This window comes from Toxorhynchites rutilus, chromosome 3 (genome assembly GCF_029784135.1).
Source record: "Toxorhynchites rutilus septentrionalis strain SRP chromosome 3, ASM2978413v1, whole genome shotgun sequence".
Classification (NCBI taxonomy): Eukaryota; Metazoa; Arthropoda; class Insecta; order Diptera; family Culicidae; genus Toxorhynchites; species Toxorhynchites rutilus.
In genome coordinates, this window is record NC_073746.1 from 81,017,602 (window position 1) to 81,037,474 (window position 19,873).

The window sequence follows — 19,873 nt, forward strand, 5'->3', positions numbered from 1 at the left end:
CGTGAGGCAATTCTAAATGGTTGAATACGATATAAACTAGGTCCAGGAACAAAACAAATTCTGATGATTATTTTTGCATACACACACTATGTGGGTCTAGGCCATATCCATGTCCCTGCAGCCGGATTGGCAATTAATGCGCTTATTGTACATCGCTCGGATTTCCAAGCTCCAGCTTCGGGACATGGAATGTGTGTTTGAAACAAATATTTGATGTAATCCTACCCATGTCGGACAAAAAAGTCAACGCACTGAAGATACAGTGTGTAATCCATGAAACGCTTGAAAGTCAGAACACCGTGAAATTCTTTACCTTTTCGGAGGCCAAGGGATAGTGAAAACATTATCTATTATGAAATCAGTTGTCGGACAGGTATTCGGAAATAATACTAACATATGGATCAAAAGGATAACTACAAATTGCCCTCATCATGAGGAAGAAAAAGGCCTTAAGGTGCTAAACGGGTGCATCGAAGCGAATAATTCGAAGATCAGATTATTCTTTTTGGATCGGTACTGTTTTTTTTTGTTTGACGTTAGAGTTACAGTGATAATTTGTCCTTTGTCGGCAAATAATTTCTTGGATTTGTGTTTTTTCACTTTTTGCTGAATGGAATGTGGCAGCAGAAATACGATTTCAGGTATGTATATTCTACACACCGTACACAACAATTTAATCTATGAAAGTTAAAATCACTAAACCTGCATTTCGCGAGTATTTATTCCTAGTATCGTTTACTCTCAGTACAAATTGTGATGAAGTGCTCGTTTGATTTATTAAAATATTCCAGTCACCTGCAAACACTAGTTTTCACTGCAATATTTGTAAAATTGAAGTAAACTTTAAAAAAAAAATTCAAAATTCCTGAGGAAATGTCGGTGATAATTGGATCTTGTGAACATTTTTTCCAAAGTGGATATTGATTTACTGTGCGTCATTATTCTATGAAATAGTCTTTATTCAGTAATGAAAAGCCAGATATGTTTTTGATTGAATGAAAAAACACCCATACGTCTTGAAATCTGGATTATCAGGTTAATTTGATTCGTTATTGGTTTGGTTGCGAAAATATTGTCATAGTCCAAAGAAGCCTTGAGATAAAATCTCTTCCGTCATTTTTACGCATTACACAATAATTGGGTATTTGTATGTTTTCGAATGAAAAATTTGCAACCAGCAGATTTCAAAACCAGAAGCTTGTGGCTTTGAAATGATGTATATTCGATCTCCAGTTGCTCATTTGATAAGAGTTTGTTTTAAATAACTGTTGCACTTTGCTCCAAAATGACAAAACCTTAAAGTCGAAATAGTTCGAATTTACTGATCCAAAGTGATCCAGAGCTGTTGATGGCACAAAAAAACGGTGGATGGGTTATACCTATGATATAACCGCAAGGTTGACGTAGGACTGCCGTTGGTAATCATTTGTGTTTTTTCAATTAGCAATAATCGCACTTCGAATGTTCCTCATTTGGTAAATTATTGATTAAACTATCGATTAAATTATTGATTGATCAATTGCAAACAAATCCCTATTTAGGTCAATTCATGCATTATAGTACTGGTTATCGCCGCAAATAGTTATCAACATTTTGCCTAATCATCTAACGGTATGCGAAGAAGTTCAGTGAGCTGGCGACATGAAGAGACATGCAGTCCTGAATATCCGAGCCAAAGCGTTGTATTTCTACCCGTTTTTATAGACCGTGTTAGCAAAACGTATTCCGCAGTGTAAAAATGCATGGGGGTATAAAAAGTACTGCCGAGATTTGGAATGCCGATTTTCCCAACTTTTTGGTTTTTTTAATCTGTGTTGGAAAAACTGTGTTTATGTACTCGCAGCTTGCATCTCATTGGCATTGCCAATTTCCCCAGGTTTCGTGGTTTTGAAGTCTGTGTAACGTGGTGTTTGAAGTCCGCAAACAAGTACTAAAGTACCCGCTGCTTGTATCTATTTTGAAATGCCGATTTCCCTTGGATCCATGGTTTTGAAGTCTGTGTTAGGGAAACATTCCGATTTGCAAAAACGCAAACGAGTACAAAAGTACCCGCTGCTTGCATCTATTTTGCAATGCCAGATTCCCCAGACTCCATGGTTTTGAAGTCTGTGTGTCTGTACCCGCTGCCGATCGGTCAGTCATTGATATGAAATTTCACGAAGCAACCAACATTAAAGTTTCAAGTTTAAATTTTATTTGCTAGAATTAATCGTATCATTCACGTTACTTGCAAAATAAAAATGCCCTCGACTTGCATATATTTGCAATGCCGATTTCCCCCGGGGACCTTGGTTTTGATGTCTTTACTTGTTAGGGAACACATGTCGGTGGGAGCAAAAGTTCCCCCTACTTTCATGTATTTGCAATGCCGATTTTCTCCAGGCAGCTTGGTTTTGATATCTCTGTTAGAGACTCGCCGCATGTGTCGTCAATTTCGACGAATCAGAAGTGGGTATTTCCGTTAGGATAGGGGTTGAGATTATTCAATTGTTCGATAGTTAGTTTCATGACATATATTATTTTCTTCAATATTAAAAATTGTTATGCAGTGTCGAAATCGATTGACGCAAAAATTTCATCATTCCATCATGAAATGACTGAGCAATAACCGTTTGAAATTGGACAATTTTCACGATGTACTCGATTTTCGATTTTCAATTTGTACCCCAATATGTTCCCGAAAGACGTAATCCTACGTCAAAAAGTCACAGGAGGGTTGTGTCCGAGACACGACCGCATAATTAACGTAGGATTCCGTTAGTCTATCTGTTGATTTTTGATATGTTGGAAAATTAACATCGGCAAACTCTTTGATAATGATTTGGTGGCCTTGAAAAGAGCCGTTTTGTTTGGTTGTTTGGTATTGTTTGTTCACTCCACCAGCGTTTACCGAGTGATGATGACAGAAGGATGGCAAACAGTCGTTGGATAGTAAGTATCACATAAAAGATGCTGAAGTGGAACGAGATATGATGAAAACCGCCCTCTGTGATCCTAGATTAGATGCCGCCTGTGTTATGTATGGATGAAAAAAAAGACGGGTGGGAATGTCGGGGACATAACCGGAGTGACGTAGGACTATACAAAGGGGACAGCTTTTGTTAAATATATATTTTAAATATATTGTTTTATTTTCTTCTCCTACGTGAATACCTACCTATCTACCTGAAAATGGATTAGTTTACTGTTTACTCTTTATGAATATGTTGATGGTTCTGAAAAGAACCTTTGGTGTTGTGTTTTTGTTATCACTCGATATTTCCATCTTGTTCGGTTAAACCTTCCTGTTTAGCTATTGCGTTTGCCACTCGCCACAGCTCTCACAGTTGGAAAATTTCTTCCTATCCAGCTTGTGACATATTGTTCAGTAAATTACATTTAATGCGACGTGCCGGAGAAACACTTTGCCACTCACTGAAACTAATTGTTGCCTTGATGAGCGCCGAACCGAATCTGCTCTGTTCTTGATGCGGGTTTTCTGATTGTCGTGAGCAGCTTTGCAAGCCAACTCGAGCACTCCGACGGCCGAAACTCTATAATCGCTGTTAGGTATACTGGTGCTCCGGCACCAATCCGTTCGGCCTAGTTACCCTTGCGGAGCAATCAGTGAATGCGACCAACAGGGAACTGGAGACCTGCACGGTTCGAGTGAGACTTTGCCTTTCCCTTAACTTGTCCTCCTTTGTTACGTCCACGATGCCGATGCCGTACAACCACACGGGTTTACGGTTTGAAAGAAAATAAGATATTTTTTTGGGGTCCGCGTGTTTTATACTCTAGCGGTACACACTCACAGGATGGAGACAAATCGGCAGACTCAGCCAGAGGGGCGAGTCCAACGAGACGAACGAATGAGCGTTAAAAGGGAGCGATGGCAAAAAAATACATTCATTACGATTTGTTCGCTCGTTGGATTCACATGCAGGCTAAAAAGGGTCCTTTTCAGGATCACAAAATTATCTTCAATCTAAAGAGTTTATTGTTTTGTTATCACTCGATATCCCCATCTTGTTCGGCTAAACCTTTCTGTTTAGCGATTGCATTTGCCACTCGCCACAGCTTTCAAAGTTGGAAAATTTCTTCCCATCCAGCTTGTGACATATTTTACAGTAAATTACATTCAATGGCACGTCGCATTACCACCACTCAGTATCGGATTGGAGGTTATTTTAACCTGTAATTGAACATTTGCGATGACAGTGGTACAGTGTCGACTTTCAATGGGGGTCATAATTTGGACCACGAACTCTATGTTTACAAAAATGTCCAACTAAATATGTCGCATTACAGGTCCGTCCAATTAGCTAAATGTCGAGATAAGTGAAAATTACTGTACTTTCAATCTAGAAGCAATTTAAGAATTGGTGAAAATCAATACGCTCAGAACAACTGCCAAATTCACATACTCATCATATCCTGGCAAACAAATTATGAAAAAATCAATTTGTGTTTTATTATTATTTTGGATATTGTTTTAGAAAGCATTGAACTGTATTTCCTAAACTCTTTTTTGGAAGGTTTAATGGCCCTGAAAAGCGCCTTGTTTTATGGAATGGTTCCAATTTAGAAAACTTAGTACTCGTGGTTTTGAAAAAACCCATTTCGAACGCCCTCGATGCCGCCTTGTTCTGGATTTGCCACCAAAGCAGTTTGTATAAAGAACAAACTTTTTTCTTCTGCTACCTGATGCCGTTTTGCGATTGCGTTTGCCACTCGCCACTCGCATCAACTGCCTGTTGTTGTCTTGATGTGTTCTGTTATGAATGCGGTTTTTCTTATCGTCGCGAGCAGCTTTAGCAGCCAACTCGATCACTTCGGCGGCCGAAACTATATAACGCCGGCTAGGTGGACTGGTGCACTGGTACTAACGCGCTCGGCCTAGCTACCCTTGCTGAGCAATTGGCGGATACACCTAGGGGGAACTGCCCACTTGCACGGTTCGAGTGGGACTTCGCCTTTCCCTTAACTTGTCCTCCTTTGTTACGTCCACGATGCCGATGCCGTACAACCACACGGATTTACGGTGCTAATTACGTGCAATTTTTGTTTTGGTTGATGGACGTTTGGACGTTTAGGATTTATTCTATGTTAAAGATGCACCTCGCACTGGTAAACCCGTCGTCGAAAATGTCGATAGAATCCCAGAAACCGTCATGTTAGTAGTCGCATCACCCAGGAGCTAAAGATCTTCCATAAAATAGATTTAAGCCATTTGGGCAAAACTGGATTCACAAAAAGCTCGGTGTTTGAGTCACACCAATGACCATCTAAAAACAAAGAGACGATCTGGCGTTGTGGTAACGCTAAAGGTAACGAGTTCAATTCTCATTCCCGACATTCTTCCGAAAATGGAAGTGACGAACCAGACAAAAGAGTTAAAAGTTACTATAATAGAGAGAAAAAAAATCTAAAAACAAGATGGATCGAGTGTCCATCGTCCATCTGCGAAGTCCTAACGGAATGATATCGACGCATTTCGTAAATGCAAACAAGAAACATCATATAAGGATCAGAAAGTAGTTTCAAACATTTAACACAAACGGGTGAACTTTTTTTTTGTCGTGTAATCAGAGCATGCTTTGTTTACATGTCAAAAATCGAAATACAAGTTATTTAGTCGCGGTCATACAGTTGTTTTCGAAATGTCGCGAGTGATTTGGAAACTAAAAAGAAAATTCTGCACAATTCGTGCACCGAAAAGGGTGTTACATACAACAAAATAGCAAAAAAAAAATCAAAGTTTGTCCAGAAAGTGTTACACGAATCGTCGCAAAGTTCGGTAATGAGCGATGATCTCAGAAGAAGTGGAGGAAAACCCTTACCAAGTGATCCCGATTGGGACCGAAAAGTTGTAATTATATTCAGAGGAACAGGTCTGCATCTATTCGTAATTTGGCCAAGAAGTTCAAAACCAGTGTTGGATGATTCAGCGGATTAAATAGAGACATGGTCTAAAGACCTATAAAAAACAAAAAGTGGCCAAACAAACTCATGAGCAGCAATATTGCGCTAAAACACGAGATCGAAAGCTATATGAGCGTGTTTTGAACAATCCCAACCATATACGAGGGTCGTTCAAAAAATAAGTTTCAGTGCCTCAGAAATTGCGTAAAAAAACTTAGGACAAAAAAACAAGGTGATTTTCGTAATTTACGTTTTATTTTATGTTTTTCTACATAATCGCCGTAACGTTCGAGGCATTTTTCATAGCGTGGCACGAATTTTTCTATTCTGAGCGCGACGTGCGTAGCGTCCAACTTTTTAAAGTACGATGTAACTGCGTCACGAATTCCTTTAGTGTTATTGAGTCGTTAACCACCGAACACATGTTTCATCACCGTACTATTGTGAACATCATACTTCAAAAATAAAAAAAACTCGAGCCACGCTATGAAAAATGCCTCGAACGTTACGGCGATTATGCAGAAAAATAGAAAATAAAACGTAGATAACGGAAATCATATGGTTTTTTGTTCTAACTTTATTTGTCAAATCCACTCTACAATGGTTTTCAGAAAACAACATCATGTTCGTCGAAAAAGACCTTAACCCACCTAACTGTCCCCAGCTGCGGCCAATTGAACGTTACTGGGCAATTGTCAAGGCCAAGTTCAAGAAGGAAGATACAGTGTCTGAAAATATGTCAGAATTCAAAAAGAATTGGTCTGCAGCATCCAGAAAGTGCACGAAGACTACTGTACAGAATTTGATGAGAATTTAAATCTATGATTCGATCATTTTTTAGATTAACAATAAGCTTGATTTTTTCATTTCATTGCTATGTAAACCTTATATTCTTGAATAAAATTCACTTTTGTGGACAAAACGACACTTTATGGACGTCTTCAGTTACCTTTTACTAAAAAATTCCTAGTACTTCTACCAAAACTCATCATTATAATATAAGATTATTTTCAGACACATTCCTCGTTCAAGATTTTTCAATCACTTGCAAATAACATGTTGCTCCGTTACATGGAATATATGTTTTACTTTGATGTTTGGAAGTTTTCGATATACTCCTTACATCGATGTGATTACCATTTTTTTTTCATATTGCAAAACTTCCTGTAGTAAGTAAGTGTAATAAGACTGGGATCAAGAGAAGATTGTGAAAATCGATCGCTAGAGCTTTTCGTCAGTTAAAGGCAAGACTTCTATAAGAAAGGCATTATGCAGTTTCTTTAAAATGGCAACAAATTTTACAATAAAACGGTGAAGTTTTGATCCAAATCAGACAATCTAAAATATCTCAAATAAAGTCTCAAATATCACGTAAAAATAATGGATTACTTTTCTCCAACCTAATATTAATGGCAAGCTTCTATCTTTACTCATCTTTACTTTACTCATATCTGGATCTCAGATTTTCGTTGAACGTGGTAGATTTGTTCCTTATCCCAAAATATTAGACTCGTATTTTTTATTATTTCGTTAGGTCCCGTCAGCCCTTTGTCCCGAGACCATGTAAACTATAAAAAAAAAAAACAAATACAATTAAGAATTTTAACTACCAATAATAACGGAGACAAAATGCAAATTGCAAATGCAAATGCAAAACCATCATGTAAAATATAGAAATATAGGCTTCAATTTGATATGTCGATCATTGGAATCGGTACAGTAGTTTAAAAGTTATGAATTTTTTAAAAGTTAGTTTTGGAAAATAAATGAGAAAAAAATGATCTTTCGGACCACCTTAAAATGGAAATGGTCTCCCTAACAAAAAAAAAATTAAAATTAAAAAATACGCGTCTAAAAGTTTGCGATAAAGAACGAAACTACCACTTTTAACAAAAACTTGAGAACCACTATATCCGTTCGACATGGAAAGGCTGTACAGGGCGGACTCAATTATATGCAGACTCATTTATATAATATACTAGCTGACCCGGCAAACTTCCGCCCAAAATTTGTTTTTTGTTATCAATACCTTCAAACATTCACGTTTTCTTAATAAGCGCAAGTTCATGAGTCCAATCGCAGAACTGTTCATTGATTGATCTTCTAATCGACCCCGTTGAATTTACCTTTTACTAAAAAAATCCTAGTTCTTCTACCAAAACTTATCATTATAATATCAGATTATTTTCAGACACAATTCTCGTTCAAGAGTTTTCAACCACTTGCAAATAACATGTTTCTCCGTCACATGGAATAAATGTTTGATACAGAAAATATGATAGAATAAAGACAGACCCCTCCCCTCTTCTCTCCTTAGTGTCAATTCACCATAGAAACGTTTCGTGCCCCCTAAAATCTTCACATGCCAAATTTGGCTCCATTTGCTTGATTAGTTTTCGAGTTATGCAGAAATTTGTTTTTCAGTTGTACGTCAGTCCACCCTAAGAGAGGGGGGAGCAGTGTCGAACCACCATAGAAACACTTATTGCATCCTAAAACCTCCACATGCCAAAATTGGTTTAGTTTGCTTGATTAGTTCTTGAATGATGCGGAAATGAATGCTTCATTTGTATGGCAGCCCCCCTCTCCTCTATGAGAGACGGGAGGAGTGTCTATTCGCTATAGAAACGTTTTGTGTCTTCTAAAACCTTCGCATGCCTAATTTGGTTTCATTTGCTTGATGAATTCTCGAGTAATGTAGAAATTTGTGTTTCATTTGTATGGTTGCCCCCCCTAAGAGACGGGGGGGGGCAGTGTCTAACCACCATCTTCTTATTCTTGAATGGCGTTAACGTTCCCTGTGGAACTTTTGCCGTCTCAACGTATGCATTAACTAGCGTCATTTATTAATACTTGGTTGAGATTTCTTAAGCCAAATAACACGCCTTAAATGTTTTCCGAGGGGCAAGCTCTAGAATACGCGTGACCACAGTGCAAGTCGAAGGACATTTCTCTGATGAAAAATCCCCCGACCAGAATGGGAATTGAACCCGAACACCCGGCATGATAATGAGAGACGCTAACCACTCGGCCACGGGTGCACTAACCACCATAGAAATATTTTTTGTACCCTAAACCCTCCAGGTGCCTAATTTGGTGTTGCATTTGCTTGATTAAGTCTCGAGTAATGCAGAAATTTGTGTTTCATTTGTATGGCAGCACCCCCCACCCCCCTAAAAGAGGGGGAGGAGTATCTAACTACATAGAACCATTTCTTGCGCCTTCAAACCTCCACATGCCAAATCTCGTTTCATTTGGTTAATTAATTCTCGAGTAATGTAGAAATTTGTGTTTCATTTTTATGGCAGCCCCCCTTCGAGAGGGGGGAGGGGTCTGAAACTATCATAAAAACCTTCCCACTATGAAATCACTTTTTGTATAACCAGACAACCAATGTTGCGGCTCAGTTTTATTTTTGGAAACGACTGAATCGAATAGGACGCGACAGTTTCATTTGAAAGAACCCTTTAAAGGTTTATCGGAATTGTCCTATGGGTTACGTAGATATGCCCGCAACAAGTTTATGGATCGAAGATTCCAGAAACCAAAACTACTCAAAATCCGCTGTTTGGGGTATCAAACATCATGATTTTTTCAAAGCTAGCAATTAAAGCCTATATTACCTCATTAACGTAACCCGGATATGTTCCGGATCAGGTGATCATTTATGATCAGAACAAAATTCCATCATGCGAAATATCAAACTTCATGGTTAGTGAGATCTACATCATTGTTGGTCACATCGGATAGCACGGATAACCGCGTAAATTCTTAAAATCGCGTAAAAAACACCGCGTAAAACCGCGATAAAATCCAGTGATTATACTGTTGCTAAGTGGGGCTTCCGTGGCCGAGTGGTTAGCGTCACACACTATCATGTCGGGGGTTCGGTTTCGATTCCCGTTCTGGCCGGGGTATTTTTCATTAAAGGAATTTTCACCGACTTGCGACTTGCGTATTCTGGAGCTTGTCACTCACTGTCACACGCCATTCAAGGCGTGTTATTTGGCATAAGAAATCTGAACTAAGAACACTGAAGTAGAGATGGGCGAGCGCTCACGAGCCGCTTATTTGAGTCGGTTCGTCAGAACGAGCGTACGATCCACGGTTCTTTTCAAATGAACCAAGGTTCCAAAAAGAGACGCTCGAATGAGCCGACTCGTTTCAATGAACGAATGGCTCTGAGCCGATTACTGAAATGAACCGTTTTGCCCACCTCTACACTGAAGAAGATTTTTAAGCGGTTTTTTTACCAGGTTCGGAACCGCGCCTCCTAAATTACTGTTTTTGAGCTACTGTCTTTTTGGTGACGCAGTATCTAATGAGAATTTTAGTATAAAAAATTCCAACGACTTCAGAAATATGAAAAAAATAAACGATTTCTTGAGATTTCTACATTTAACCTTTGGAAGGCCGTAAGTGGAGTGCGTGATACACGTAAACACGAATGGTGATTCAATCGGACAAATCCAAGTTTAGGCGTAATTCGGTATGTTCCATCAGGAAAATGGTTAAAGATACCAACATGTTTGCAACATCCATGCGGAAGATCACCAGAAACTATTTGCATGCATCTTCCAGAGCCAGAGTGAAGCGCCGCACGATCACAGGTAGTTGAGAGTGACTGAGTTATCCTAGCCGATAAATAAAAGAAGGCATTTCCCAGATAGAAAACTTTTCAGCATTGATTCAGTGTCCACCAGCTGAACGGATTGCTTCATCATACGTCAAAAAACTCAATCGCTCGGAGACTCTTTAGATAATCTTTGGATCACCTTGGTGAAAAAGTTTAGGTTAGAAGAAACAAAAAGTTCATAAAATAAAACATTATTACTTCGTGCAAAATCTTTGAACAGTACCCATCAAGAAGAACACATTGTTCCGATCCTGTCGAATACAGAGCACTGTCATCCAGGGTTGCCAATAATATTTTTGAAAAAACTGGAAGATTGCTCTCAAAAAAACTGGAAGAAAACTGGATCATGTAAAACCTTTATTCTAAGAAGACCAGCTATGATTTATCTAAATTGATTGTAGTGTTTATATGTAGTTCATAACACTGTAACTGTAATTACTGTGAAACAATATTTGAGGGATGGTTTTATCTGGGCAACAATTGAAGAGTTTCGTATTTATCGCTTCATAAAATCCATAAAATCGCTGATAGGAGAGCGTAGCGAATAGTTCGATACCTCAAAAAGGCACGGATCAGCATGAGATACGAGGTAAAATACCAAAAACAACTTTTCATAATGTTATTTCAATACTCAAAAAACCACAAACAACGTTGCTCAAGTATTACTTTGGTATTGAAATTATAAAATTTTGGTATTGAGAAGCTATCTTTCTCATTTTTTGGTATTATTCATTGCTAATTTACATCTTATATTAGAGTTGTACAAACCTAATGTCGGTATCAAGATCAATATGAGGGGCCCTTAAATATTTCCTCTAGCTCGAGAAAGTACTTTTGAAAAAATATGCATAGTATACTTTCTTGCAAAAATATACACTATGGTTTTCATGCATTTTTGCATGTTAGCTATCAGCTATTCAGGGGAGTTTGTTTGCTTTAATTAAATTATTTATATTTAGAACTAAAACTCCTTCGAGTGACTATGAGAAACTAATATCCATTTGTTGTAAACGGAAGCAAGGTTACTTGGGTTTTATATTTATATCAATTAAAGACAATGGAAACCATTTACTCTATAACCTTCTGAACTTCAGAATGTTTTAGAGGATCTATAACATCTGATGTTTATATAAATTCAGAACCTGCATAGCTCGCGGACTCTATGAACTATTTTGGGTAAGTTTTCTTTCTACGGACATTGTACCAGTCGCGAGTGGAATGGTAGATCAATTGGTCTGAACTTCAGAATGGTTTGGAACATCCGATATTTATATAAATTGATACATAGTGTAGCACATTGATTCTTGGGTAGGATGTTAAATAAAATTAACAATTGAGTGATACCCTGTTTTTAAAGTATTTTGATAAGTTTCCATCATTCGGGAAAGCTCTTCGTTTTGAAATTTTCGACAAAACACCGACCGATTGAACAAAATGGGAAAAACCAAATTACAACCTCGCCTGTCGTAGAAAAGAGAGATCGATCCAAGGTCGAATGGAAAATGTAAAAAAAAAATAACATAAGGGATAGGAAGAGGGAGGGACAGATAATATTTATCATTGTAAATTTATTTATAAAACTTGGGCACACATATGAAAAAACAGGATAAAACTGGACGATATTCCAAAAAACTGGAATGATGATGATAATGTTGGATTAAAGAGGCTTCAAACTTTTCAGTTCATTCGCCTCAAAAAACTGGAAGATTTTAGGGTTCAACTGGATGACTGGATCGAGAAAAAAAACTGGAAGAATCCAGTTTAAACTGGAAAATTGGCAACGCTGCTGTCATCCGTTCAAAGTAGTTCACATGTACAGTCAATATTATTGCCTCTTCAGCACTTACTCGTGTTATTAAACGTTGAGAGTAGAAAATGTATTTCTCTATGAAAAAATTGCTTTGTCATGAAAACTCAATTCTACTCGTGATATCGAAAGAAGATCTGGTTCTGGTTTCATATGGGGAAACAAATATAGTAAACGTAAAAGGAGTTTTGACGTAGGACTACGTCTTTCATTTCTATACCGGGGTGTAAAATCAAAGTTTCGAAAACGAAAACGTTACGCCGGAGACCGAGATTTTGAGCGTTAATAGCTCCCAAACAACTGAACGAAATGGTATGATAAACACTTCATTCGAAAGATAAAATGTCTACGCGTTCTATACTTGTTACTTTTTGATCCAAAAACTTGTTTCAATAGTCTTAAAATTGCTTTCAAAACAGGCTATTGAAATCACCAATCGGTATATAAGCGAGCGCCGCTCGGAAATCCACTCAGTTCTAATTGAACAGCGATTGGAGCATGTTGTCGCTGTTGTGGTGAAGCTCTTCGTTTATCATGAAAGCGCGGATGAACGGTGTCACCAAGAGCCTGTTTGTGCACCTTAGGCTAGACATGAATCCATCAGGAGGAGAGTGATGCCACAAACGGTTCCCCGGGAAGATCTCGAAGCAACCGCTACATACACAAACACACATACACACGCGGAATTCTTTCCGTTTGGATGCCATTCAGCATCGAGAAAGATCCGGAAAATAATCTGCCAGTTCCTCTGGGAATTTAAAAATACATTCATGTGAAAGAGTTTATTTGAATGTTTTCTATCCATGTAACACTGTGATCAAATATGTTTCAATCAAGTACTATTAACAGATGGTTATCGAGTTAGCATAAACCACTGGTGGGCTTCCAGTATCGAGGAAAATGTGGAAATATCTAATCGTTACTGAAAATAATCTGCCAGTTCCTCTGGGAATTTAAAAAGAGTTTATTTTAATGTTTTGTATCCATGTAACACAGTGACCAAATACATTTGGTTTTGTGGTTTTTCAATCAATCGCAATTAACAGGATAGCTTCAGAAGATTATTCTTCCCCATCAGTAGGATATTTCCGTATCCAATATTGTATGCGCCCGCAATCGATTATTGCTCAGTCGCCGAAAGTTCCGAGCTCAGAGAGTTCATTCCCCTCTAGTTTGCCTTCCAAATTGCCATCGTAAACCACACCTTCTCTCGATTCAATCACACACAAAAAGCATACTTAAGCGATATTTTGGTGGTGAGACACATTAATTTTTCGTGAGGACATCGACAAGACAACCTCGTTGCCTAACGTGCTGGAGGAGGTGGACGGCGAAGGATCGACACATACACGCGCAGAATTCTTTCCGTTTGGATGCCATTCAGCATCGAGAAAGTTCCGGAAAGATCTAATCATTGTTGGGAAATAATCAGCCAGTTCCTCTGGGAATTTAAAAATACATTCATGTGAAAGAGTTTATTTGAATGTTTTCTATCCATAAGATATCCATATAATACATTTGGGTTTGTGATTTGTCAATCAAGTACAGTTAGCAGGTTAGCTTCTGAAGATTATTCTTCAGAACAAGAATCTCGTTTTCGAAGTCTCCAAATATTCATTCATTCAGAATGGATTTAGATTCAACTTCAACAAATGATCTCTAAATCAACGATAGTCCTACGTCACCCTTGCGGTTATACCATAGATATAACCCACTTCCTGTTTTTCTTCAAACTAGCGCTCGTTTAAATGTATATTACAGCACATCACTAATTTGTGTTATTTATTTAATGAGCCACTTTGCGTTCAATTTACATTATTCACAATCGTGTATAAATTAAGTTAACTTATTAAATGTATAGCTATCATCTAAGTAACAGTGTCCACGGTACAGTTCGATCGATTAAACGTTGGTTGTCAGTAAGCATGCGTTATACTGCTCGAGTCTAATCCTATTGCGAATGGTATATACAGGTACGGAACAGAACAAATAAATAAAACTAATTAACTTAAATTAGAGCCTAGCGAAATACGGTTTATAATTGAAGGTATAATAATTAATATTAGCTAGTAGTTGGTAGATTTGCGTCAATCGGTACCGTTCTACGTAATACTGTTCATGGGAACACACAGTGGTTTCCCTCGTTGTTCGCGATTATTGTAAATATTTCATTTTAGCATTAATTGATGTCAGTTGAATACTTTCTTCGGGCTACTTGTGTCATGTGCAAATATAGCGCTTTCGCGGCCCAAAGTCCCTTTTTTTTATCTGTATACTTCTTATACTTCGAGTTCAACCATCGAAAGCCCGACGTACGCGACCGCAAATAAGCTTTTCGTTTATCACGATTTAGATTTGTCGTTCGATATATCTATCCGACAGTTGACATTTTACAATCATTTCGCTATTTGAGCATAACCAACGGTTTGCCGTTTCAGTTGCAAACACTAATCCATTCCTCAACTTCGCAATCATCGCACTCCACGTAGCAGCACCAGTGGAATTTACAGTTGCACCGGTCCACCCGCTTCTCCCGGACCAGATTGTAGCCTCGGCCACAGCACATTGAGGCGCAACCATCGCTACCACTGCTGGTACGATTGCAGCGCCGACCAACTGTTCCTGTAAAAATAATTAAAAACGAACTTTACTGGTAGTATCAACGTCATATTGGGTTCCATCACTTACCTGGAATGTCCGAAATTTGGTCCCGCTCGCAAAAGTTTGGTGATCTTTGGTAGTAGAACAGCGCGTTCTCCATCTTGCGACTCGCACGGTCTATCAGGGCGAGTTGGTGCTGTTTGTCCTTCGTACGCCGCGGTGGACGGACATTCTTGACGTGCTTTCGCTTCTTTGGTTTGTGGTAAACGATCATCGGTGGACCGTTCCCCAAATTGGACTGATCTACGAGCACTGCCCGGCGGTACTGTTGCTTCAAGACTTTGCCGACCACTCGAAAATCTGGTGCCGATTTCCAACATGTTTTCAACTGGCAACTGCCAGACATGCCGTGGCACTTGCAGCGAACCTGCATGTTGTTGCTAACGGCCTACAAAAGGGTTCGAATGTTAATTGATTTAATAGAATCATCTTTAGAAAAATCTTACCTTCCGTCCAGCATGATTGTTGTGCAAATTGATCTGCGACTGGATGTCGCCTCCCTTCTCCCTTGTGTCCAAAAATAATTCGGAAAATTCCGCCCCGAAGGCCATATTGTGAGAGCAGCCTCCCCATTTCCATCGGCTGGCTTGTTTGGTTTTCAACTTCTTCAAGCTATCATCCACTAAAATGCTGTTCTCGTTGATGGCATCCAGGAAACGCAGCTTCTCTTTCTCTAGACTCTCTCGCAACGATTTGGTCATCCCCTTCCGATTAACGGCCGGATCACAACCGCAGGATATCAGCCTGCCCTGAGCACAGGCACGTGCCACACTGTGGGTCACTCCTGCTGCAGCAATCGCATAGGCAAATGCACTCTCGCGGTAGCCTAAAATTAACAAAATAAAAAAACATCGTTTAGCTACATGTCTTAAAATGCTCCACACGGGGGTCTAATTACGAGTCGTTCAAGCGATAGTTAATTAAACAATTTATTTACAGCACTATTCAATGGAAGTTTACTTTTAGTCACGATCCACCTCGCTAGGATCGTCAGACAAAGCGCAAAAGTGGATGATGATGGCAAAAGGAGACCCGATGAATATTATTTGCTTTGCCAGCAATAAGCTTCTTGTGCTGATCACGGTCCACGAGCTCCACGCTGGTGAGGTGATCTACGACCAAGCAGATCCCACAATTTTTCTGTTGCTGCTGCAGCCGCTGCAGTGCCAGTGTCTCTTCCTGCCAACTGTCGTCAAACGGGCTGTCAACGGATAGCGACTTTGAAAGGGAACCCCGTGACGAGATGTGGAAGGCAGCAGCAATCCGGATCGTGCAGCACGAGCCGAAGGCCCTTGTCCCTTGGCTCGGGGCAGAAAGAGACAGGCAAGAAATGCAGCCAAGTCGAAAACAATCAACCAATAAATTTTGCCGCATTTGTATGGAAATTAAATTGAAAACTCGACCTGGGTCTTGGGTGATTTTTGAATTATTTATTACACTTGCGACGGGCGGTTCTGAGTAGCGGTTGATAAGATTATCGTTGGCAGCGTTACTTGGTTGCGAGCGCTGCATTTTACCACGGTACTTTGGTTGGATTCATTTGATGGTTCGATATACATTATTCGTTTGCTGTAGAATGCCAGAATGGCCGAATATTGGTATATTTGTACATTTTTGTATTAAGGTTTGCATATTGGAGATTGGAAAGCCTTACAACCCTGTATTATATTCAAATTCACATAAAAGACTATAAAGCAAATTCATCCCAAATTATCCGAAAAACAACCAATTCTGACCCGACTCTCTACGATTTTTCAAAACCTTGTAGGTACTTTGGCGACTACTCAAAGTTACAATTTTTCTTACACTATGGGCAGTTTCAATGGCGAGTAATTCTTTGCGTATCTTACTTGCGATCGTAGCAGTCCCGCATCATCAAACGTATCCATTTCACATCGATAGACGACGAGTGAGGTTCGATGTTGTACGTTCTGGCACAGTCTAATCGCCACGAGTGTGGTTCGACGTTATAGGTGAAGGGATTAACACCTGCTTTACCATAGCGTCACTTCAATGCATTGATGCAATGCCAAAGGTACCAACGAAGCCTTTATGATGACTGAAAACAAACAATGTCAACTGCTTGGAAAAAGGCTGAATATTTGCATCAGCAGAGATTCATTACTAATACTAATACCATTACTAATACATGTGAGAACCTTCGAAAAGGGTCTTGGAAAGCTTTAATTTTTCCTCGTATTACTCCTCTACTTCTCACCGTCCAGCTCACCCAGCAACGATGTTGTTCAGTCGGTGTCCTTACGAAGAATGAAAGTATGTCTCAGCGAGATCCACTGTTTATACTCTAGGCAAATATACCCCTTAGTTCTTCTTCTTTTCCTTTGTTCACGGAGACTTTAAGTCTTACGATTTCCCCTTCGTTGCTCGTCCATAAGTTGCTCGTTATTGACAGCTCTGTTCGGGAAAACACACAAATGGACAGAACAAATGTGTGGGAAAATGAAAACGCTTATAGTTTTCATGAATTTTTACCATTTACACACCATGTGATCGTAATGTATAGTATATCAAACAAATCTTAGGCAATTTCCGATTCGTTTGGTATGTAAATCGCCAAAATCCGTTTACGGCAAAAATAGTTATTAACGTTAACTTTATTTCATAAAAACGTGACCTGTTTTCTGATTTGGCACCCTTAATGAAAGACGTAGTTCTACGTCAAAAGTATCTATGTGAAACATGGAGCTGTATCGAAAGAGTGTCTTTTTCGCCAAAGGACTCCTACTAAAAATTTGAATGCTGGTTGATGTATGCTAATAGATCGAATCGGAAATTTTCTAAGATTTGTATGATATGCTATACATTACAATCCCATAGTCTGTATATGGTTTAAATTGATTAAAATTGGAAGCATTCCCATTTCCCCATACATTTGTTCTGTCCATTTGTGTGCTTTCCCGAACAGAGCTACGAAAGGGGATAGCGAAAAGAAAATATTTGCGAAGTAAACTCCACCCTTGCATAGTAAGCTGTCGCTAGCGTATAAGTACTGCATCTCCTCTGAGGAAAATTCTCAGAATCTTTTTGTGCCCGAAACAACAAACGTCGCATATTCTGCTCGTTTTGTGTTTTGTGTTTCCTCTCGAGCTGTGAACGCTAGCAAATTTCACTGGAAGTGAATATGGAATAAGAACTAACAGAACGATCCGAGCCATAACAAAGCAGGCGTTTGCTTGGGTCCCCTTTTCAGGGTCACGAAACTTTTTAACTAAAGAGTTATTTATGAAATTTTGGGGTATTCGCAAATAATATCCGAAATGATAAACCAAAAAATTAAAAAAAAAAAAAGATTGCGTAGTTCTACGTCCTAAGGAGTCGTGTTTCGGAAACAACTCCTCAATTTTTTTTAAGTTATCCCATACTTTAAGTTTATCATGAGGTTAGGCCTCTCTATCTTGTGACACTGAGTAAACAAGTTTTTTGACGTGTTACTACGTCTAACCGGGGGTAAAACGAAAACCTGAATACAGAACATGCAGGATGAAATGAAAAATTTCGAATGCTTATAACCCGAACATTCCCTAATAGATGGAAAGAAAGTTTGCATCAATTGATAGGCAATATTTCTACGCATCTATCACAATTAATGGAATGTTATTTTTCCTGAGATAAGCCATCGAATAACTGTAAAATGTCAAGCACTATCTGAACGCCCTAACTGCCCCGTTTTGATTGGCCCGATGTACGGTTTCCCCAACACAGCCATCTAAACCAAAGTGTCTGAGAAAATTGGCATTGCAAATACATGCAAGTTGGAGGTCCTTTTGTTCACACCGAAATGTGTTCCCAAACACAGCCATCATAACCAAGATGACTTACATTACATGTCGTTTGTTCAAATTCTTTACTTACAGAGCAAATATGTTAAATTCAATTGAATTTGAAAATTGTTTCATTCAATCAATAATTTAATCAATACGAACAAATGATCTCTAAGCCAGCGGTAGTCCCATGTCAACCTTGCGTTTATATCATAGATATAACCTACCCATTTTTTAAAAATCAAGTATACTTTATTGACTTATCAGATTAGCACTTAATACCCCGCAGTGACCGAGTTCACATGCATTAGGTCCTCATATCACCACAGCGGAGTGCTCTTACGAAACGCACATTCACGTCATTAATTGCGTCATGCACATCAAAGCAAGTGACTATAAGTGAATTCAAATAAATTCATTTACATGAGCATAAAGTCGAAGGCAGACGGTTTCGTCAACCCCCCGGTAACCACAGCCTCAAACTAGAGAGGAGCCGAGCTGTGCCTGACAATGGCATTACGATGTGCGTTCTCGCTTTCTACTTATGACCCCTTTTATTATAAATCTGCGAACAACCACTCGATTGTTCCGACAAAAGCATCGCCTCGCCGCGTCGCCTCAACCTACTCGACGCCGGGTCAGGGAGAATAATTTGTGTGCCATCGCCGGGTTAGTCGTTCGTCTTATTGCCACTGACCAGCTCACCCCACGAGTTGGTACTGAAGGATGATGGAAGGATTGACGAATGACTTAACCACGATGCTGTCGTCGTCGTCGTCGAACAGAATCGGTTTTGAATTGATCGATCGCTTGAATGCAAAGAAGAGAAAAGTCGCGAACGGAAAACGCGCATCAATCCTTTCGTCCGATGGGGTTTGGTTTGCTATTCATATATCGAAAAGGTGACTTCCGAAGCAGACGAAGCGGCCTCTGTTGGATGGAACTGGAAAATGTCACCGAGGGGAGTGTGAGTGAATAAACAACCAAATCATGGATAGTGCAACGCACGGAGGCCCCGAAGGCCTGCTACCGATTGATTGCGGGTTGACTGCGGGAACTGACTGACGGACTGACTGCCAACTG

At 39.3% G+C, this 19,873-nt stretch overlaps 2 protein-coding genes across 7 annotated transcripts in view; one reads left to right on the plus strand and one right to left on the minus strand.

Annotated features, from left to right (window-relative positions):
* Positions 1-247: 247 nt before the first annotated feature.
* Positions 248-19,873, plus strand: part of LOC129778125 (protein Wnt-6) — a 193,608-nt gene continuing 173,982 nt past the window's right edge. Inside the window, exon 1 of the mRNA XM_055784825.1 lies at positions 248-641. Coding sequence (XP_055640800.1) covers positions 616-641 — 26 coding nt within the window. The 5' untranslated portion in view covers positions 248-615. The remainder of the gene's footprint in view (positions 642-19,873) is intronic.
* Positions 13,960-19,873, minus strand: part of LOC129778126 (protein Wnt-10a) — a 44,193-nt gene continuing 38,279 nt past the window's right edge. For all 6 annotated transcript variants that reach the window (XM_055784829.1, XM_055784827.1, XM_055784828.1 and 3 more), the window contains exons 4-6: positions 15,455-15,834; positions 15,036-15,396; positions 13,960-14,969 (exon numbers count right to left, since the gene is read on the minus strand). In XM_055784829.1, the coding sequence (XP_055640804.1) occupies positions 14,782-14,969; positions 15,036-15,396; positions 15,455-15,834 (929 nt within the window). In that variant the 3' untranslated portion in view covers positions 13,960-14,781. The remainder of the gene's footprint in view (positions 14,970-15,035; positions 15,397-15,454; positions 15,835-19,873) is intronic.